The sequence below is a fragment of the Salvelinus sp. IW2-2015 genome, linkage group LG19 (genome assembly GCF_002910315.2).
Source record: "Salvelinus sp. IW2-2015 linkage group LG19, ASM291031v2, whole genome shotgun sequence".
NCBI lineage: Eukaryota > Metazoa > Chordata > Actinopteri > Salmoniformes > Salmonidae > Salvelinus > Salvelinus sp. IW2-2015.
The window spans coordinates 4781571-4801391 of NC_036859.1; the positions used below are offsets into that span (position 1 = coordinate 4781571).

The 19821-nt window shown below is 42.6% G+C and overlaps 1 protein-coding gene across 2 annotated transcripts in view; it reads left to right on the plus strand.

Annotated features, from left to right (window-relative positions):
* Positions 1-8525, plus strand: part of slc2a4rg (SLC2A4 regulator) — a 90726-nt gene extending 82201 nt beyond the window's left edge. Inside the window, exons 6-9 of one of the 2 annotated variants that reach the window (XM_024009336.2) lie at positions 3555-3840; positions 4327-4449; positions 4934-5061; positions 5165-8525. In XM_024009336.2, the coding sequence (XP_023865104.1) occupies positions 3555-3840; positions 4327-4449; positions 4934-5061; positions 5165-5276 (649 nt within the window). In that variant the 3' untranslated portion in view covers positions 5277-8525. The remainder of the gene's footprint in view (positions 1-3554; positions 3841-4326; positions 4450-4933; positions 5062-5164) is intronic. The other variant, XM_024009337.2, reaches the window with a different exon arrangement.
* Positions 8526-19821: the final 11296 nt, after the last annotated feature.

The window sequence follows — 19821 nt, forward strand, 5'->3', positions numbered from 1 at the left end:
TCCTTARGTCTGAAACACAGGCTTCCAGGGAGGGCAATTTTGGGGCTTCACCATGTTGCATTGAAATGTACTGCTGTGTATCATCCGCATAGCAGTGAAATGTCTCCGAATGATATCGCCAAGAGGTAAAATATKTAGTGAAAACAATAGTGGTCCTAAAATGGAACCTTGAGGTACACCGAAACTTTCTATTGATTTGTCAGAGGATAAACCATCCACAGAGACAAACTGATATCTTTCCGACAGATAAGATCTAAACCAGGCCAGAACTTGTCCGTGTAGACAAATTTGGGGTTCCAATCTCTCCAAAATAATGTGGGGATCGATGGTGTCAAAAGCAGCACTAAGGTCTAGGAGCATGAGGACTGATGCAGAGCCTTGGTCTGACACCATTAAAATGTCATTTTCTCAGTGTCACAAGCTGTTCACTCCCTTACGGTCGGGCAGATGGTATCGGAGCGTCAGGTCTGATGCCAACAGGTTAAGAGACAGTTTCTATCTACAAGCCATCAGACTGCTGAACACTTGAACTGGACTGACCACCTGCTCTGATTCTCCGCACCTAGGAACACAAGCACTCACTCACGAAAACACCAACATACATATACAGTACCAGTCAAAGGTTTCAACACACCTACTCATTCAAGGGTTTTTTCTTTATTTTTACTATATTCTACATTGTACAGTRGTGGCCAAAAGTTGAGAATGACACAAATATTAATTTTCACAAAGTCTGCTGCCTCAGTTTGTATGATGGCAATTTGCYTATACTCCAGAATGTTATGAAGAGTGATCAGATGAATTGCAATTAATTGTAAAGTCCCTTTTTGCCATGCAAATTAACTGAATCCCCAAAAAACAATTCCACTGCATTTCAGCCCTGCCACAAATGGACCAGCTGACATCATGTCAGTGATTKTCTCGTTAACACAGGTGTGAGTGTTTACGAGGACAAGGCTGGAGATCACTCTGTCATGCTGATTGAGATTGAGTAACAGACTGGAAGCTTCAAAAGGAGGGTGGTGCTTGGAATCATTGTTCTTCCTCTGTCAGCCATGGTTACCTGCAAGGAAACGTGTGCCGTCATCATTGCTTTGCACAAAAAGGGCATCACAGGRAAGGATATTGCTGCCAGTAAGATTGCACCTAAATCAACCATTTATCGGATCATCAAGAACTTCAACGAGAGCGSTTCAARTGTTGTGAAGAAGGCTTCAGAGRGCCCAAGAAAGTCCAGCAAGCGCCAGGACCGTCTCCTAAAGTTGATTCAGCTACGGGATCGGGACACCACCAGTACAGAGCTTGCTCAGGAATGGCAGCAGGCAGGTGTGAGTGCATCTGCACGCACAGTGAGGCAAAGACTTTTGGAGGATGGCCTGGTGTCAAGAAGGGCAGCAAAGAAGCCACTTCTCTCCAGGAAAAACATTAGGGACAGACTGATATTCTGCAAAAGGTACAGCGATTGGACTGCTGAGGACTGGGGTAAAGTCATTTTCTCTGATGAATCCCCTTTCRGATTGTTTGGGGCATCCGAAAAAAAGCTTGTCCTGGGAGAAGACAAGGTGAGCGCTACCACCAGTCCTGTGTCATGCCAACAGTAAAGCATCCTGAGACCATTCATGTGTGGGGTTGCTTCTCAGCCAAGGGAGTGGGCTCACTCACAATTTTGCCTAAGAACACAGCCATGAATAAAGAATGGTACCAACACATCCTCCGAGAGCAACTTCTCCCAACCGTCCAGGAACAGTTTGGTGACGAACAATGCCTTTTCCAGCATGATGGAGCACCTTGCCATAAGGCAAAAAAATGTCGAAGTGGCTCGGGGAACAAAACATCGACATTTTGGGTCGATGGCCAGGAAACTCCCCAGACCTTAATCCCATTGAGAACTTGTGGTCAATCCTCAAGAGGCGGGTGGACAAACAAAACCCCACAAATTCTGACAAACTCCAAGCATTCATTATGCAGTCAGGCCCAGAAGTTAATTGACAGCATGCCAGGGCGAATTTCAGAGGTCTTGAAAAAGAAGGGTCAACACCGCAAATATTGACTCTTTGCATCAACTTAATGTAATTGTTAATAAAAGCATTTGACACTTATGAAATGCTTGTAATTATACTTCATTATTCCATAGTAACATCTGACAAAAATAGGTAAAGACACTGAAGCAGCAAACTTTGTGGAAATTAATATTTGTGTCATTCTCAAAACGTTTGGCCACGACTGTAGAATAATAGTGAAGACATCAATATTAAGATATAACACATATGGAATCATCTCCTGAGGACCGCCACAGGAAAGGAAGACCCAGAGTTACCTCTGCTGCAGAGGATAAGTTCAAGTAACAGACACATCTCAACATCAACTGTTCAGAGGAGACTGTGTGAATCAGGCCTTCATGGTCGAATTGCTGCAAAGATGCCCCACTACTAAAGGACACCAACAAGAAGAAGATACTTGCGTGGGCCAAGAAACACGAGCAATAGACATTAGACAGGTGGAAATCCTTTGGTCTGATGAATCCAAATGTGAGATTTTTGGTTCCAACCGCCATGTCTTTGTGAGACGCAGAGTAGGTGAACGGATGATCTCCGCATATGTGGTTCCCACCGTGAAGCATGGAGGAGCAGGTATGATGGTGTGGGGGAGCTTTGCTGGTGACACAGTCAGTGATTTTRTTTAGAATTCAAGGCACACTTAACCAGCATGGCTACCACAGCAATCTGCAGCGATACGCCATCCCATCTGGGTTGGGCTTAGTGGGACTGTCATTTGTTTTTCAACAGGACAATGACCCAACACACCTCCAGGCTGTGTTAGGGCTATTTGACCAAATAGGAGAGTGATGGAGTGCTGCATCAGATGACCTGGCCTCCACAATCACCTGACCTCAACCCAATTGAGATGGTTTGGGTTGAGTTGTACTGCAGAGTGAAGGAAAAGCAGCCAGCAAGTGCTCAGCATATGAGGGAAATCCTTCAAGACTGTTGGAAAAGAATTCCAGGTGAAGCTGGTTGAGAGAATGCCAGGAATGTGCAAAGCTGTCATCAAAATATATTTTGATTTGTTTAACACATTTTTTGGGGGGTTACGGCATAATTCTCTATGTGTTATTTCACAGTTTTGATGCTTTCACTATTATTCTTTAATGTAGAAAATAGTCAAAATAAAGAATAACCCTTGAATAAGTAGGTGTGTTGAAACTTTTGACTGGTACTGTACACACATTWCAACTGCTGCTGCCAGACTCAAATTATGATTTCTAAATACTGCACAATTCAAACACRCCTCAAATCCTCCCTTCCCCAAAACACGTGGAAATAATGGACTATAAATTGTGCCTTTCTCTATWATAGTTATGCTAAAATGTTTATTCTATTRTACTGAGCCAATTACTTTATTTTCATGTTATTATATTATTTCTTATTGATGTTGCCTTCTCGAGAAGGAACCTGCAAGTAAGCATTTCGTTGGACGGTGTATACCATGTGTGTCCCGTACGTACGGCTGAATCTTAAAAGTTGCTTCACGTATGTCACCCTCCTATGGTGCAGGCGGAACTGTGACTCGGACTACAGTGACGGGGAGGAGGACTTCTACTACTCAGAGATCGAGGTCAACATGGACAGCCTATCAGAGGGCTTGTCCAGCCTCACGCCCACCTCCCCCACCACTACCGGCCCTCCCGCCATCTTCCCCCCTTTCTCCCACGCCGCCTTTGTTCCCCGCTCTGAGCCCGCCCACATCGTCATGAGGGGACCGCAGGGTCATGCTCCCAGTCTGCTCAGCCAATCAGCCCCCTCCACGCTCTGCCATATCCGTACTGACCACGCCTACCAGGTAAGAACAGTCAGGCACACACGTGCGCGCACATCCACCTTATTCTCCAATGGCTATGGTACTCTCTGTTGCTATAGAGACTGTCCTCTACTCCATGACAGATAATGCTTTGGTTCCCCTGGTCTGTGTGTGTTTAGTTAATTATGTCCATGAAACTGAGTTGAACAGGCTTAACGCTGCACATGTCATGACACGTCACGTCAGATCAATAGATTTCTTTAGGCAAGGCCTTCTCTATTTTACTCCATTTTCCATAGTATCTATCGCCCTTTTCTTTCAGTATCATTCTTTGTCGCTCAACCTCCCTCTACCTCCACTCGTTCACTTCTTCTCTAATCATCTCTCCCCCCTCACCTCCCTCTCTCATCTCTCCCTCCCCCCCCCTCTCTCTCTCTCTCTCTCTCTCTCTCTCTCTCCTCTTTCTCTCTCTCCCCCTTCTCATCACTCTCTCCGTCTCTCACCGTGGTGCGGTACTGTGTTTTCCAGGCCACTGCTCCTGTGAGTATTCCTGTGTGTTCGGAGCAGGCTGATGGGAATGAAGGGATTGGTAATGGGGATGGGATCAGTGTGTCCTGGCAGTCCACTCCTGTCATTTTTAAAGGCTTAACGGTGAGCAGGCTGCTTTCTCTCCCTCTCTTTCTGCATCCTCATATCTTTCTCTTTTATCACTACCCCATCTCTCAACTCTCCACTCCTACTCCCTAGCTCCTACCACCCCCAGCTAACCTCTTTTTCAATTTCTCTTTTCCCCTTTCATTCTAGCTCATCTCTCTCCTCTTTCTACTCTACCTCTCTCTGCCTCTACCTCCCGGCCCTGGAGAGTTGTCTACTATGTAGACATATTGTCTTTAGGGCTGAACTAGAATCAGTTTAGGGCTGAACTAGAATCAGTTCAGCCCTAACATAGCCAGTGTGACGAATAACACGGTCTGAGAGGTGACACTGATCTAGAGCCGTAGTTACGTAGACTTCTTATTGGTCATGTCACATGGTCAGGAAAATCTCAGAGTATTAGGTGTAACCCTTAATGATGGACTGCCATGCTATGATTGGTTGGTGTTGAATGCCCTTTGAACTGTGGTTGCCCCTGCAGGGGCCGTTGACTCACATCCGCACGGTGAGCTTCGGGGAGAAGAGACAGCCAGCCCCTCATGCACACACCACCATCTGCAAGACACCCCCCTTTACAGCCCCCCTGCCCAAACCAGCACCAGGAACCAGGTACACAGTATGTGTGTTGACTCTTGCTGTGTGAGTGTGTTGATCAACTTCCATGGTATTGTAGTGTAAAGTCTAACTGTGTGCCATCTTATTGGTTGCCAAGGAAACCCCGTGGAGAGGCCAAAAAGTGCCGGAAAGTGTATGGCATGGAGAAGAGGGACATGTGGTGCACAGCCTGCCGCTGGAAAAAAGCCTGTCAGCGATTCACTGACTGAACCCCAGTACATCACTGGGATGGACTCTTCCTCTGCCAGCGCTTCAATGAGGTGTCATCTTCCACTGAGGAGATGTGGGGGTTTCTCCGTGATGAAGCCCCTCAGAGCACGCACTGCTTCCTCCTGACCAGCAGGGGGCTCTCTGCTCGCTTCTCCTAGCCCTCAGACAGCTGAATTTACAAAACACAACAACTAACTGATGGAAAAAGGCAAAAAAGAAAAATGAATTTGGCTTTGGAATAATAGTTTTTCTTTCTAATGATGAGACTTTTTAGGTAATCAAAAAAAGACAAATATTATTCAAAACCTTTTRGATTTGTTTTGTATTTTCTAATTTTGTCTGCCTTCACTGTAGGSGAGTTGTTGAAGATTTCAGATAAGCTTTTTTGGTATTGTGTACTCTCAACGTATWGTTTTTTTACTGGTCCGAGTATCATGGAAGCTACTGTGTTTGAGTTTATAAGATCCTGATACCGCTCTCTCGTGGGCGTCTTTCAATGCACCTCCGTTAATGTTTTATAACTAAAATCACATCYACTTCGGGGATTTTATTCGAATGGATCGTTTTTCAAATTTCAACTGTCACTCTTTTTGAAATGGGCAGTAAGTCTACCAAAGGAAAAAACAAATCAGAARGATCCATTCGCTCAGCATTTAGATGCTTCTCATTAAGTTGCAAGCTTGTTCTGCTCTTCATATCCAAAGTGTTACTGGAATAACACATCACYTGCTCTCATGGGAATTCAACTCAGAAACTCTAATCACTTTGTTTGGGAAGTACATCATTCATAGCTACTCATCATAAGATTCTTGCTTTTTGCATAGATATGAAACACACCCTCTTCCGRCTGGTTGCAGCAAATGTTACGTTTTGAATGTACAGTTTAGAAAGATATCCATTTCCCTTTCTTCCTTTCCATACCTCTGATATGCATCGTTCGGGAACAACACATCTTTCAACGGATCCCTGTAAACTTTGTAACGACAGTGTTTCCTCTCATTTCTAACTTGTATTTTCAGCGATCGGTTACCAAGGCAACTAGTAGTTGCAAAGTGTAATCACCAGGGTTTGGAAAGTCTCGTCTCGCTTTGATTAATCGGCTCTATTGTTGATTACAGTTGTCGTCGACAACATGAAGCTCTGCCGTAGCACTGCTGGCTACTCAGAGGTCTAGAGTTCATTTTCTGGGTATCGTCATAGACACGGAATACAATCTCGTTCTCGTTCTCTGTGGGTGCTGTACCATAGTCAGTCCCACTCAACCCTCACTCCCAGTTACAGCTCTTAACTGGTATCTAATGGCGTTGAAATCACGATGCTTGTCTCCAAGGGATTGTTTGCTTCCCATGAATTGTACCTGGATTCCTGATCAGACGTGAGAGCAGATCTAGATGTGTATTTTTAAACAGATGTATTTTTCTACTCTAGCTACTGTTTCAAATTGTTGCCAGCTCTTTGAATGTAGTCTCTGCAGGCTCTCTCTTTCTGCTCCCAACACTGACTACGAGCCATTACACAAGTTACAACAGCAGGATGCACACACACACACACACACACAGCACTCTAAATTAACTGGTGCTCCCAATTTTAAAAAGTTAGGAGCACCACATAAAATGTATGAGCACCAGATTATATATATTGTTTCATTGATTGAGATGCAGCCTATATTGGGCCTATATTAATTCTAGCTACTTTTGAAGCATATGCTGTGCCCCAGAAATGAACACTGTCTGGATAGTTTATAATAAAAGCTCAAATGTTGATACAAATATCGGTCATTGAAATGACGTGGAATATTAGGTTTCTACATTGTGTAAAATCACAATTTTCCTATTGAGATGCATTACATTGAACATTGTACACCGTCTCTAAGCACGGCGGGTTTGTGATGAGGACACGCAAGAAATCTGACAATCGTTCAGTGCTACGGTCATTGATCTCCTGAGGAAGCTCCTTTTCCTTTCTGTGCCCCCAAATGTTTGGATATACTGGTAAAGTGACCAGGTTGTTAGCTAGGTAGCCAATGAYGTAAGATGACTGAACAAACTGTAAACAAATGGTTAAGTAGTAGCGAGTAGTTTTCGAATGGCCCACGAAGTGGTTTATTAACGTAAATTGCGGTCCTGTCGATAGGCTATAGAAAGAAAAAATGGTAATATGGGTCAGATCTTTTTAACTGGGGTAGAAACGAGCTATTTCCGCTGTAGTAATGGTACAACCACGATTCTAACGATTAATGCTCTCCCTTTTTTCTCTAGGGGACTCGGAATCAACAGTACTGCGAAGCCTAATCATTATAACAATTATTATTCGGGATACTTTTTTTTTTATAGGAGCACAGTCCCCCCCCCCACAGTCAGTGGCAGTGTTCGATAGCATCAAAACTAATGCAGGCGACTGCCTGCCGACTGACTGATCTGCAAATCACCTTCCATCATAAATAACGACTCATTATTATTTGTAGATGAGTCAGTCACAATTTACCCATGATATATTGCGTCTTTTATCCTATCGAACATAGCCTATGACTTTCCAGTCTTTGGCTGTTTTACACATCTGTTGTCATGTTAACACATGCGCTCTCAGCTGTCACATATTCTCATTGACATGACATCAGTAGAAGGCCATTCCAAGACAGCCGGCTGTGACTGTTGTATCTTGTTGTTTTTTGGGTACAACAAACAAACAATCTAACCAACTGGATTCTTTTTAGGGATTCTATTCATCCATATCACCGAATCGTTACAGATTGCGTAATGGTGATTACCGATTGAGCCGAKACATGCAGCGTTTATGAGTGAATGCAATCTCTGTTAACAGGGAAAGTTGCCTTTTACATTTTAATTACACAGTCACGCTTAACTTTCCCGATTCGTATTTAATAGAGCCCCGTACATGCCATGTCAGTTTTTTCCTTGATAACCATGACCAACAAATATGCTTGTTGGCTAGTAACCTTGCTGTCAGCCATTCTGTCTGAGAGAGAGAAGCTGTGTCTTACAGTGCCTCACTGGTCAGAGTGGAGAGTAGGCTGGTAATTAATGGTCAGAAACTTCACTAAGTGCCAATGAAAATAACATTACGAGGAAAAAATGATGTACCTAAAGAAATTGCACTAACTTGCACTGCACAAAGACATGTTTTTATACATGGAGATTTTATATACACAGATTTTGAAGTGAAATTTGATTTGAGGTTTTAATTTTGGGTCGTCACTGCTTTGGTGTTAAAATGGGGCTTCTACACCTCTTGGGTCCCCACATAAGAACGTTCTGAACCTGTATGTCTAGTTCTCTCTGTGTGTGGTGTACACAGCCCAATGGGGCCCGCAATGTTGTCTGGAATAGTGTGGTACTGGATGCAGCCTTAGAAAAAAGGCTCCCAAAAGGGTCATTTGGCTGTCCCCATAGGAGAACCCTGTTGGGTTCCAGGTAGAACACTTTTTGTTTTCTAGTAGAACCCTTTTGAGTTCCATGTAGAAAAATGGTTTAACCTGGAACCAAAAGGGCTCTACATGGAACCAATAAGGGTTCTTCAAAGGATTCTCCTATGGGAACAGACGAAGAACCATTTGGTTCTAGATGGCACCTTTTCTTTTAAGAGTGTAGTACAGCGCGGTACTTTGTGAGTAAGGGTTTCCCCTCAACTTTTTTATTGTGTATAGGCACCAAGATGACCCCTGAAGTCACATCTCAGGCAGTCTGCCCTAACTTGGTAATATATGGGTGGAAACTGGTCCAGCATTATCCATCAGTCATTCAATGGTTGTTTGTTGTCATCTTCAGAACAGATCAATCATGATGTTTCAACGACATGGGGTTTCCTACACAGCCTACTCAAACGCTGCTTTCAAAAACATTTTGTTTAGTCTTGGCAAGTGGCTTTTTCAAATTTTATTGAGATGAGAGAAGAGGTTTTATTTCCGGACTGACTCCTATTTTGGACTCCTGTCTGATTGGGATTTGATTTTAAGTGAGCACTTAAACACACCCGCTCAGCMCTCTCTCAATCCATCCCCCAGCCAAAGCACCTGACACTTCTCCACCAATTGACTGGCAGCAGATTGGCCAGTCATACTTTTGATTTGCATCAGACCAATCAAGTCCATTGTTCTCAATTTCAGTCACATCCCTATCCCCGCCACAAACCTGCATATATTTTTTATTGCACTAAATTGGCCTTATGGGTCACTGGCTAGGGATAATGCAAAGGGAACACTCTTTATTTAATTGTTACCTGCCAGCAGCCACCCTGCATCCCACTGCTGGCTTTCCTCTGAAGCTAAGCAGGATTGGTCCCTGGATGGGAGACCAGATGCTTCTAGAAGTGGTGTTGAGGGCCAGTAGGAAGCACTCTTTCCTCTGGTGTAAAAAAATATATATATTTATCCTAGGGCAGTGATTGGGGACATTGCCCTGTGTAGGGTGCTGTCTTTTGGATGGGACGTTAAACGGGTGTCCTGACTCTCTTGTGGTCACTCAAGGTCCCATGTCACTTATCGTAAGAGTATGTTAACCCCGGTGTCCTGGCTAAATTCCCAATCTGGCTCTCATACCATCATGGCCACCAAATCATCCCCAGCTTCCAGTTGGCCCATTCATCCCGGTGTAACTATTCCCCTGGTTGTTGCTGTAAATGAGAAGGTGTTTAGGAGAGCTGAGGCTTTGGAAGGTTTTGATTTGGTGTGTTTGGAGAACTGGGGCTTTATGATAGGTGTTGAAAGAGGAAGTGGGACAAGCAGTGACGATTATTAGATATGGATTTTGTAGTTTCGGGGCTTTCCTGTACATATGCAACGTAAAGAGAACCGTGATGCTATTTCCATGTTGTTGTTTTCTATGTTGTATTTCTGTAGTACAAAAAGGAAACTTTCTAAGGTAGAATTGCTCAGAATAATTGTTTTTCTTCATATTTTTTAAAGGGCAATTGAGAAGCTATAGTGAATATAACACGTACATACTTGTATATTGTAGTTTAGGGGAGAAGGGGAGAAAAAACTTTGATGAATTTTAAACCTACAAAAAGAAAAGCTCGTTTTCTTTCTTGTTGTAACGCTGGCTAGTTTCTACTGCCTGTAGGGAACTGTTAGTGCACTCTGACTTCAGTATCGAAAAACCTTGAACATACACACTAACAGTTGACCTATCATTTGTGTATCATATCTATACCACAACCATGCAGTATTGCTTCGCCTTCTTACATTGTGCAATGCTATGCTTTAGTTGGAACAAGAACTAACTTGACCTTTTGATGACCTTTCTTTGAGCCACCTGTGTGTGATTTATTATGAAGGCATTTATTGGCATGCGGGCGTTTCATTTAGGCAGTTATAATGAGTCCTTGGCTGTTATGAATGCTTATAGTGGTCCATATACTGCACTCTTGCCACTTCGTGTAATGCATATAATGAATATGTTTATGAAAGTGTAATGCATTTGTTAAGGTGGTCATAAGGAACCATGAGCTGTTGTGAACGCTTATGACAAGTCTTATAATACACTATGGAGTGATCGACTGTGCTATAACTGCAGTCATAATGATTTGTACACGATTCATCAAATCTGCTACCTACCTTTTCTGTCTCCCTTCCTGCCAAATATGGGTTTATCAGAATACATGTTGTTATTATCTTTCGTGGTAATGTTGTATGTAATGAGGAAGTGTGTTATCCAGTGAAATGGAATTCTAGTTCCATGGTTTTACCTTTGGGGATTCTATTTCCTGTCCTGCACATTCCAACAGGCCGCTTGCCTTGGTGTCTGTCTGTTCCGTACCTGTACATTTCCCTGTCATAATTTCAGTGACTTCCTCCCCATCTCCTACTCTAATTCTCTCCATTATATATTTTTTCCCGTCTCTTTCTCTTTCAGATTGTACTGCAGTCCCAAGTCAATACCCAGTATATTAAGCTAACCAAGCCTTTGAAATATGTTCTGTGATTATATTCTTTGTTTGCTTTTTGAATATCGATGTTGTTGAGTCCAACCCAACAGCTCAGCAGCAGCAGAGCCAATGGATCTCCATCCAAATGTAATTCATCGTCATCGCCATGGCAGCTCCGCTCAACTCTGTGCTTCTTCTTCTATCGTACTCGTAAACGACATACCTATTTGATCTGTTTGTCTTTCTGTCACTGTTTTACCCTGTCTTTGATCTGTTTGTCTTTTCTGTCACCGTTTTACCTGCTTTGATCTGGTTGTCTTTTGTCACTGTACCGTCTTTGATCTGTTGTTCTTTCATGTCACTGTTTACCTGGTTCTTTGATCTGTTTGTCTTTCTGTTCACTGTTTTACCTGCTTTGATCTTTTGTCTTTTCTGTCCACTGTTTTACCTGTCTTTTGATCTGTTGCTTCTGTCACGTTTTTACCGACTTTGATCGTTTTGTCTTTTCTGTCACGTGTACCGTGTCTTTGATCTGTTTGTCTTTCTGTCACTTTTTACCTGTCTTGATCTTTTGTCTTTCTGTCACTGTTTTACCTGTCTTTGATCTGTTTGTCTTTCTGCACTGTTACCTGTTTTGCATCGGTTTGTCTTTCTGTCACTGTTTTACCTGTCTTTGATCTTGTTTGTCTTTCTGTCACTGTTTACCTGTCTTTGATCTGTTTGTCTTTCTGTCACTGTTTTACCTGTCTTTGATCTGTTTTTCTTTCTGTCACTGTTTTACCTGTCTTTGATCTGTTTGTCTTTCTGTCACCGTTTGACCCGTCTTTGATCTGTTTTGTCTTTCTGTCACCGTTTTACCTGTCTTTGATCGTTTTGTCTTGATCTGTTTGTCTTTCTGTCACTGTTTACCTGTCTTTGATCTGTTTTGTCTTTCTGTCACTGTTTTACCTGTCTTTGATCTGTTGTTCTTTCTGTCACTGTTTTACCTGTCTTTGATCTGTTTGTCTTTCTGTCACTGTTACCTGTCTTTGATCTGTTTGTCTTTCTGTCACTGTTTTACCTGTCTTTGATCTGTTTGTCTTTTCTGTCACTGTTACCGTCTTTGATCTGTTTGTCTTTCTGTCACTGTTTTACCTGTCTTTGATCTGTTTTTCTTTCTGTCACTGTTTTACCTGTCTTTGATCTGTTTGTCTTTCTGTCACCGTTTGACCCGTCTTTGATCTGTTTGTCTTTCTGTCACCGTTTACCTGTCTTTTGATCTGGTTTGTCTTTGATCTGTTTGTCTTTCTGTCACTGTTTTACCTGTCTTTGATCCGTTTGTCTTTATTTAGAATTTTTAACTGTCTAAATGTTTTTCTCCTGCTGTGCCATGTCTTTACCAAGCCTTATTATTGGCTGGAGTGAAACTGACCTTATTTTTGTTTCTTATATCTCTTCTTCATATTGATTGATTGATTGATTATGTTCTCTCACTATATATGGTGCAGAAGAGTGATTTGTTGTATTGCTCATGTCTGTTTGTGACATGTTCTCGAGTGGATGAATGACTTGATGTCATGATGAAGATGATGTTGAAAATAAGGCAGGTGATGTAAATGTGATAGAGAGAAAATAAACACGAATGGAATATGTATTCTCAGCTTTCTCTTCTCTTCTCTGTGTGTGTGTCTCTGTCTTTGTCATAGGTGAAATTGCGCCCCCCCCCCCCCCACTCACAATATTCAGAACAGGTGGATTCGTCCCCCTCAAAATTCTTAAAAATAAAAATAGATATTTCAAAAATATATATTGATTTGGGGCCCCCAAGATAGCATATGCACGTTTCATAAGCACTGGTAGAATGTGTCGAATTGCAGTAAATTTGCTTTTAACCGTCAAGAAAATAAATCTCAGCCTCATGGCTAAATGTGCAGAATGGAGGTACGTGCCCCAAATGCATTAGTACGGCCCTATGTAGACGCACTGCGATCCTTGGTGCCGCCCCCCATTCTCATTGGGTCAAAGCGCAGTCAATCTAGCTCAGATTGAACAAGAAAAGAGATGGAACAAGAAAAGAGGGTGCGTTCCTTCTGGTTTTCCCATTGGCTGGCATTTTTGGGGGGCTGGTTCATATCAAAACGCAGCTGGCGTAGATCCGGAACCCTTGTAGCCTAAAACGAACGCACCAAAAGATTACCAAATCATCGTCTGGGTTTCTGTTATTAGAATAAACACTTTCGAAAATTAAAATAAATAAATAAACACTTTCGAAAATTAAAATAAATAAATAAACACTTTAGAATGACGGAGTGGAAGCTGACAGAATACGGTCGGGAGCCGGGATCATCTTTTACAGTATTAGAATTATTATATATAAAAAAACATCTGGACTAGGTATAAAGTAGGCAAACTCCAGCTAAATGATGCTGTGGCGCTAGTTAGCGAACTAACTTCAGCAGACAAACTAAAAGGCTCGTTTGCATTTTCCTGTTATATAAATGGATTGTATTGGAACAAAACGACCTTATTTTGGCTTGTGACGGGTAAGAAAAAGGAAACTTTTTTGACTGGATAATTTGAACGAATCATCACCGATTTTTTTCCCTGCCACGGTGGACTGAAAATGACAGCTGCGTTCTAAATTACACTACGAATTGGCGTTTATGACATACACAGTTACTAAACAAAAATATTTTGATCTGTTTTAAGCAATCGACGTTTTAGATTGTGATGACTACACACGTTAATACTAACATCACCAATCGGAGGTTAAAAGGATGTGCATTTCCTGTAATTCTTGTGTGGTGTTAACGTTAGTCTGTGTATTGTGGTAAAACGGTCTGTCCACCATAGGGAAATTAGCCTTATATAAAATAATTTATTATTTCGATTTAGGATGATACTAAATTAAGCACACTCAGATATTTTTTTACAACAATTACATTTATTTTCACTACTTTAACCATGAAGAGAGAGAAAAATATCCCAAACACAATTTAACCAGGCACTCTAGACTATAGTTTGAAACTTTCCTTCTACGTTTCTTCTATAAACTCTTCTTTGCAAGAATCAATGGGTATATATAATTTACATAAGGATTGTCCCGTTAATCAGACCAGACCATAAAGATGGCTCTTAAATGTAGCTTTATGTAAGTTAAAGGTGCACTATGCTGCAATTGCTTCACCATCTCAAAAATTCTAATAGTTCACCTAATTTCAGTTTATGTGACAAGACAAGCATAGAAAATGTAGAGAATCATTGTACCACCTAAACCACTGTGAAATATATGTTCAATAACCCATACTGTATTTTCATCTATTTGAAGCTGGTGTACAAAACTGAAAGTTAAAAACAGAAAAACAAAACTTAACAAAAGGAAGCATAGAACTGGCGCACATAGAACAGATCTACAGCTTCTTAGCTTTGCTTTCAATGAGAATGACATATCTATAATTCAAATTTCTATGTGAATTTGGCCAGGTTGCCCAAAAAGTTACATATTGTAGCTTTAATGGTAGCTGACATTCAATTGAGCAAAGGTCACCGCAAAACATAAAAAGTCAAGCTAGCTACCATGTTTAGCTAACCTGGCCTGAGTATTTGTATGCATTTATGTATTACACTGTAGATTATTGGCCGAACGCAACATGTAAACTGTTGGTCCAATGTTTCATGAGCTCAAAAAAAAGATTTCATTTCTCTCCAAAATTATTTCTCTCCAATTTGGTGCACAAATTTGTTTACATCCCTGTTTGTGAGCATTTCTCCTTTGCCAAGATAATCAATCCACCTGACAGGTGTGGCATATGAAGAAGCTGATTAAACAGCACGGTCATTACACAGGTGCACCTTGTGCTGAGAAGAAAAAAAACACGCACAACACAATGCCACAGATGTCTCAAGTTTTGAGGGAGCGTGCAATTGTCATGCCGACTGAAGGAATGTTCACCAGAGCCGTTGCCAGAGAATTTAAATTTAAATTCTCTACCATAAGCCTTATGCCATAAGTCGTTTTTAAGAATTTAGGACTACGTCCAACCAGCCTCACTACCAAAGACCACGTGTAACCACGCCAGCTCAGGACTTCCACATCCGGCTCCTTTACATGCGGGATCGTCTGAGACCATCCAACAAGACAGCTGATGAAACCGAGGAGTATTTCTGTCGGTAATAAAGCATTTTGTGGGGAAAAACTAATTCTGATTGGCTTGGCCTGGCTCCCCATTGGGTGGGCCTATGCCCACCCACGGCTACGCACCTGCCAAGTCATGTGAAATCCATAGATTAGGGCGTAATGAATTTATTTCAACTACTGATTTCCTTATATATATTTCCATCTGGAAGACCCATTTGCGACCAAGCTTTAACTTCTTGACTGATGTCTTGAGATGTTGCTTCAATATATCCACATAATTTTCCTCCCTCATGATGCCATCTATTTTGTGAAGTGCACCAGTCCCTCCTGCAGCAAAGCACCCCCACAAAATGATGCTGCCACCCTCGTGCTTCACGGTTGGGATGGTGTTCTTCGGCTTGCAAGCTTCCCCCTTTTCCCTCCAAACATAACGATGGTCATTATGGCCAAACAGTTCTATTTTTGTTTCATCAGACCAGAGGACATTTCTCCAAAAAGTATGATCTTTGTCCCCATGTGCAGTTGCAAACCGTAGTCTGGCTTTTTTTATGGACGTTTTGGAGCAGTGGCTTCTTCCTTGCTGAGCAGCCTGTCAGGTTATGTCGATATAGGACTCGTTTTACTGTGGATATAGATCATTTTGTACCTGTTTCCTCCAGCATCTTTACAAGGTCCTTTGCTGTTGTTCAGGGATTGATTTGCGCTTTTCGCACTAAAGTACGTTCATCTCTAGGAGACAGAACGCGTCTCCTTCCTGAGCGGTATGACGGCTGTGTGGTCCCATGGTGTTTATACTTGCGTCTATTGTTTGTACAGATGAACGTGGTACCTTCAGGCGTTGGGAAATTGCTCCCAAGGATGAACCAGACTTGTGGAGGTCTACATTTTTTCGTTGGCTGATTTCTTTTGATTTTCCCATGATGTCAAGCAAATAGGCACTGGGTTCGAAGGTAGGCCTTGAAATACATCCACAGGTACACCTCCAATTGACTCAAATTATGTCAATTAGGCTATCAGAAGCTTCTAAAGCCATGACATAATTTTTCTGGAATTTTCCAAGCTGTTTTAAGGCATAGTCAACTTAGTGTATGTAAACTTCTGACCCACTGGAATTGTGATACAGTGAATTATATGTGAAATAATCTGTCTGTAAACAATTGTTGGAAAAATGACTTGTGTCATGCACAAAGTAGATGTCCTAACCGAGTTGCCAAAACTATAGTTTGTTAACAAGACATTTGTGGAGTGGTTGAAAAACGAGTTTTAATGACGCCAACCTAAGTGTATGTAAACTTCCGACTTCAACTATACATGTTTATATAAGGTTCCACAGTTGACAGTGAATTTCAGATCAAAAACCAAGCGATGAGGTTGAAGTAATTGTCCGTAGAGCTCCGAGGCAGAATTGTGTTGAGGCACAGATCTGGGGAAGGGTACCAAAACATTTCTGCAGCATTGAAGGTCCTAAAAAACACAGTGGTCTCCATCATTCTTAAATGGAAGAAGTTTGGAACCACCAAGACTCTTTCTAGAGCTGGCCGCCCGACCAAACTGAGCAATCGGGGGAGAAGGGCCTTGGTCAGGGAGGTGACCAAGAACCCGATGGTCACTCTGACAGAGCTCCGGAGTTCCTCTGTGGAGATAGGAGAACCTTCCAGAAGGACAACCATCTCTGCAGCACTCCACCCATCAGGCCTTTATGGTAGAGTGGCCAGACGGAAGCCAATCCTCAGTAAAAGGCACTTGACAGCCCTCTTGGAGTTTGCCAAAAGGCACCTAAAGACTCTCAGACCATGAGAAACAAGATTCTCTGGTCTGATGAAACCAAGATTGAACTCTTTGGCCTGAATTCCAAGTGTCATGTCTGGAAGAAACCTGGCACCATCCCTACAGGGAAACATGGTGGTGGCAGCATCATGCTGTGGGTATGTTTTTCAGCGGCAGGGACTGGGAGACTAGTTAGGATCGAGGGAAAGATGAACGGAGCATAGTACAGAGATCCTTGATTAAAACCTGCTCCAGAGCTCTCAGGACCTCAGACTGGGGCGAAGGTTTACCTTCCAACAGGACAACGACTCTAAGCACACAGCCAAGACAATGCAGGTGTGGCTTGGGGACAATTCTCTGAATGTCCTTGAGTGGTCTAGCCAGTGCCCGGACTTGAACCCGATCGAACATCTCTGGAGAGACCTGAAAATAGCTGTGCAGCGACGCTCCCCATCCAACCTGACAGCTTGAGAGGATCTTCAGAGAAGAATGGGAGAATCTCCCCAAATACAGGTGTGCCAAGCTTGTAGCGTCATACCCAAGAAAACTCGATGCTGTAATCGCTGCCAAAGGTGTTTCAACAAAGTACTGAGTAAAGGGTCTGAATACTTATGTAAATGTGAATGTACATTTCCCATAAAAATAAATAACAAATTAAAAATGTTAATATGGGATATTGTGTGTATATTGATGAGGGGAAAAAACAATTGAATCCATTAAATGGAATAAGGCTGTACCGTAAAATTTTTTTTTTGAAAAACTCAAGGGGTCTGAATACTTTCCGAATGCACTGTATATAATGAAGTATAATACTGAATAACTTGTATTTATTCTTTAGGGAGACGTTAGGGGGAAAATAACATGAAAAGGACACAGGATATCCAAATCTGTTTTTAAAGAAGAAACCGTATCGGACAGACAGCACAGGTTAGAGCCAACCAGTCAGTCAGGTCAGACCAGTCAGGTCCAGACCAGTCAGGTCCAGACCAGTCAGGTCAGACCAGTCAGGTCCAGACCAGTCAGGTACCAGACCAGTCAGAGTCAGACAGTCAGGTCCAGACCAGGTCAGGTCAGACCAGATCAGGTACCAGGACATCCAGGTCCAGAGTCTCAGACCAGTCAGTCAGGTCAGAACCAGTCAGGTCCAGACCAGTCCAGGTCCAGACCAGTCAGGTCCAGGACCAGTCAGTCCAGACCAGTCATCGAGTCAGGTCCAGACCAGGTCAAGGTCCAGGACCTAGGTTCCAGGTCCAGACCAGTCAGGTCCAGACCAGTCAGGTCAGCAGTCAGGTCCAGACCAGCTCAGGTCCAGACCAGGTGCAGGTCCAGACCAGTCACGGTCAGACCAGTCAGGTCCAGACCCGTTCGAGTCAGGTCAGCCAGACCAAGTCAGGTCCAGACCAGGTCAGTCAGACCAAGTTCAGGTCCAGACCAGCTCAGGTCAGACCAGTCGGTCCAAGGACCAGCAGTCCGACCAGTCAGGTCCAGACCAGTCAGGTCCAGACCAGTCAGGTCAGACCAGTCAGGTCCAGACCAGTCAGGTCCAGACCAGTCAGGTCAGACCAGTCAGGTCCAGACCAGGAACCTTTGACCTTCAGCAACAGATGCAAAGTATGTAGACACCACTTCAAATCGTCTGTCCTCGGATGCAACACTCACTACCGAGTTCCAAACTGCCTCGGGAAGCAACGTCAGCACAAGAACTGTTCATCGCCAGTCCTTAGTTCATCTCAGACCACACTGAACCTTTAGGTGTGCCAGTGACCATATGTATTTACTAGTAAGTGAAATATCTTAAAGCCAACTTGAACTATTGTCTTAAATGGCAGCTGTTTGTTAGACTGCATATCAGGGCTCTAAATATACTGTAAGGTATATTTTAGCTCAGCCCCCTCAAGTGTATGTCTTCCACCGGTATACTATGGAAACTACAAAACGTTCACTGATAATAGGGGTTTATACTATTTTCATAATACCCCTCAAAAGAGGCCATAAAGTCATGTCAAACTGTACAATTGCAAGAACTTTTTACATGTAGATATCAATGTGCATCGTCATAATAAAACTGTCTTCATCTTTTGTGTCTTTTTTAATATGAATAAATATGCATGTGTGCATCATTATAATACAACTCAGTCTTCATCTTTTGTCTATTTTTTGTAATAACTTATCCTCCATTTATCCTTCTGCTTGTACTGTGTTTTCAAAAATATCCCTTCAAAATACCCATCAAGAGAGGCATAATATGTCAAACCGTGTAGAATTTCAGGAAATGCATTTTTAAATGTGAAAAAAAAAATGGGGGAGGACCCCCCCCCCCCCATCTAATGTTCGTCCCTCCAATATCTACACCACATTTCTCCCTTGGTGTGTGTCTGTGTCACAAGATCCGGGATGAAGTTTCTGCTCGGTACAGATCTAGGATCAGCTCCCCTCCCCTAATTCTAACCTTGTCCATCAGTGGGGAAAATGTGAAACTAACCCAAGATCAACACGTAGGAGCAACTTCACCCTACACCGTCGTTGCTGTAAAGCCTACTTTCCCCCTCGTGAAGAACGGGTGTGTTACAGCACCGAGGTCGAGATCATACAGTGGAGTTTGACAAGAACACACAATGTACAACACGCGCACAACTTATTTTCAGCAGCAATTTCCAAATTTATTGAGACTGATTTGTTTTGCAAATAATAGTCAAGCTAATTCCACTAAACATGAAGTTAGAAAGAGGCCTGGGCTAGCCCTTTAGGCTAGCCCTCACAACAGGACGGCAGGGAAG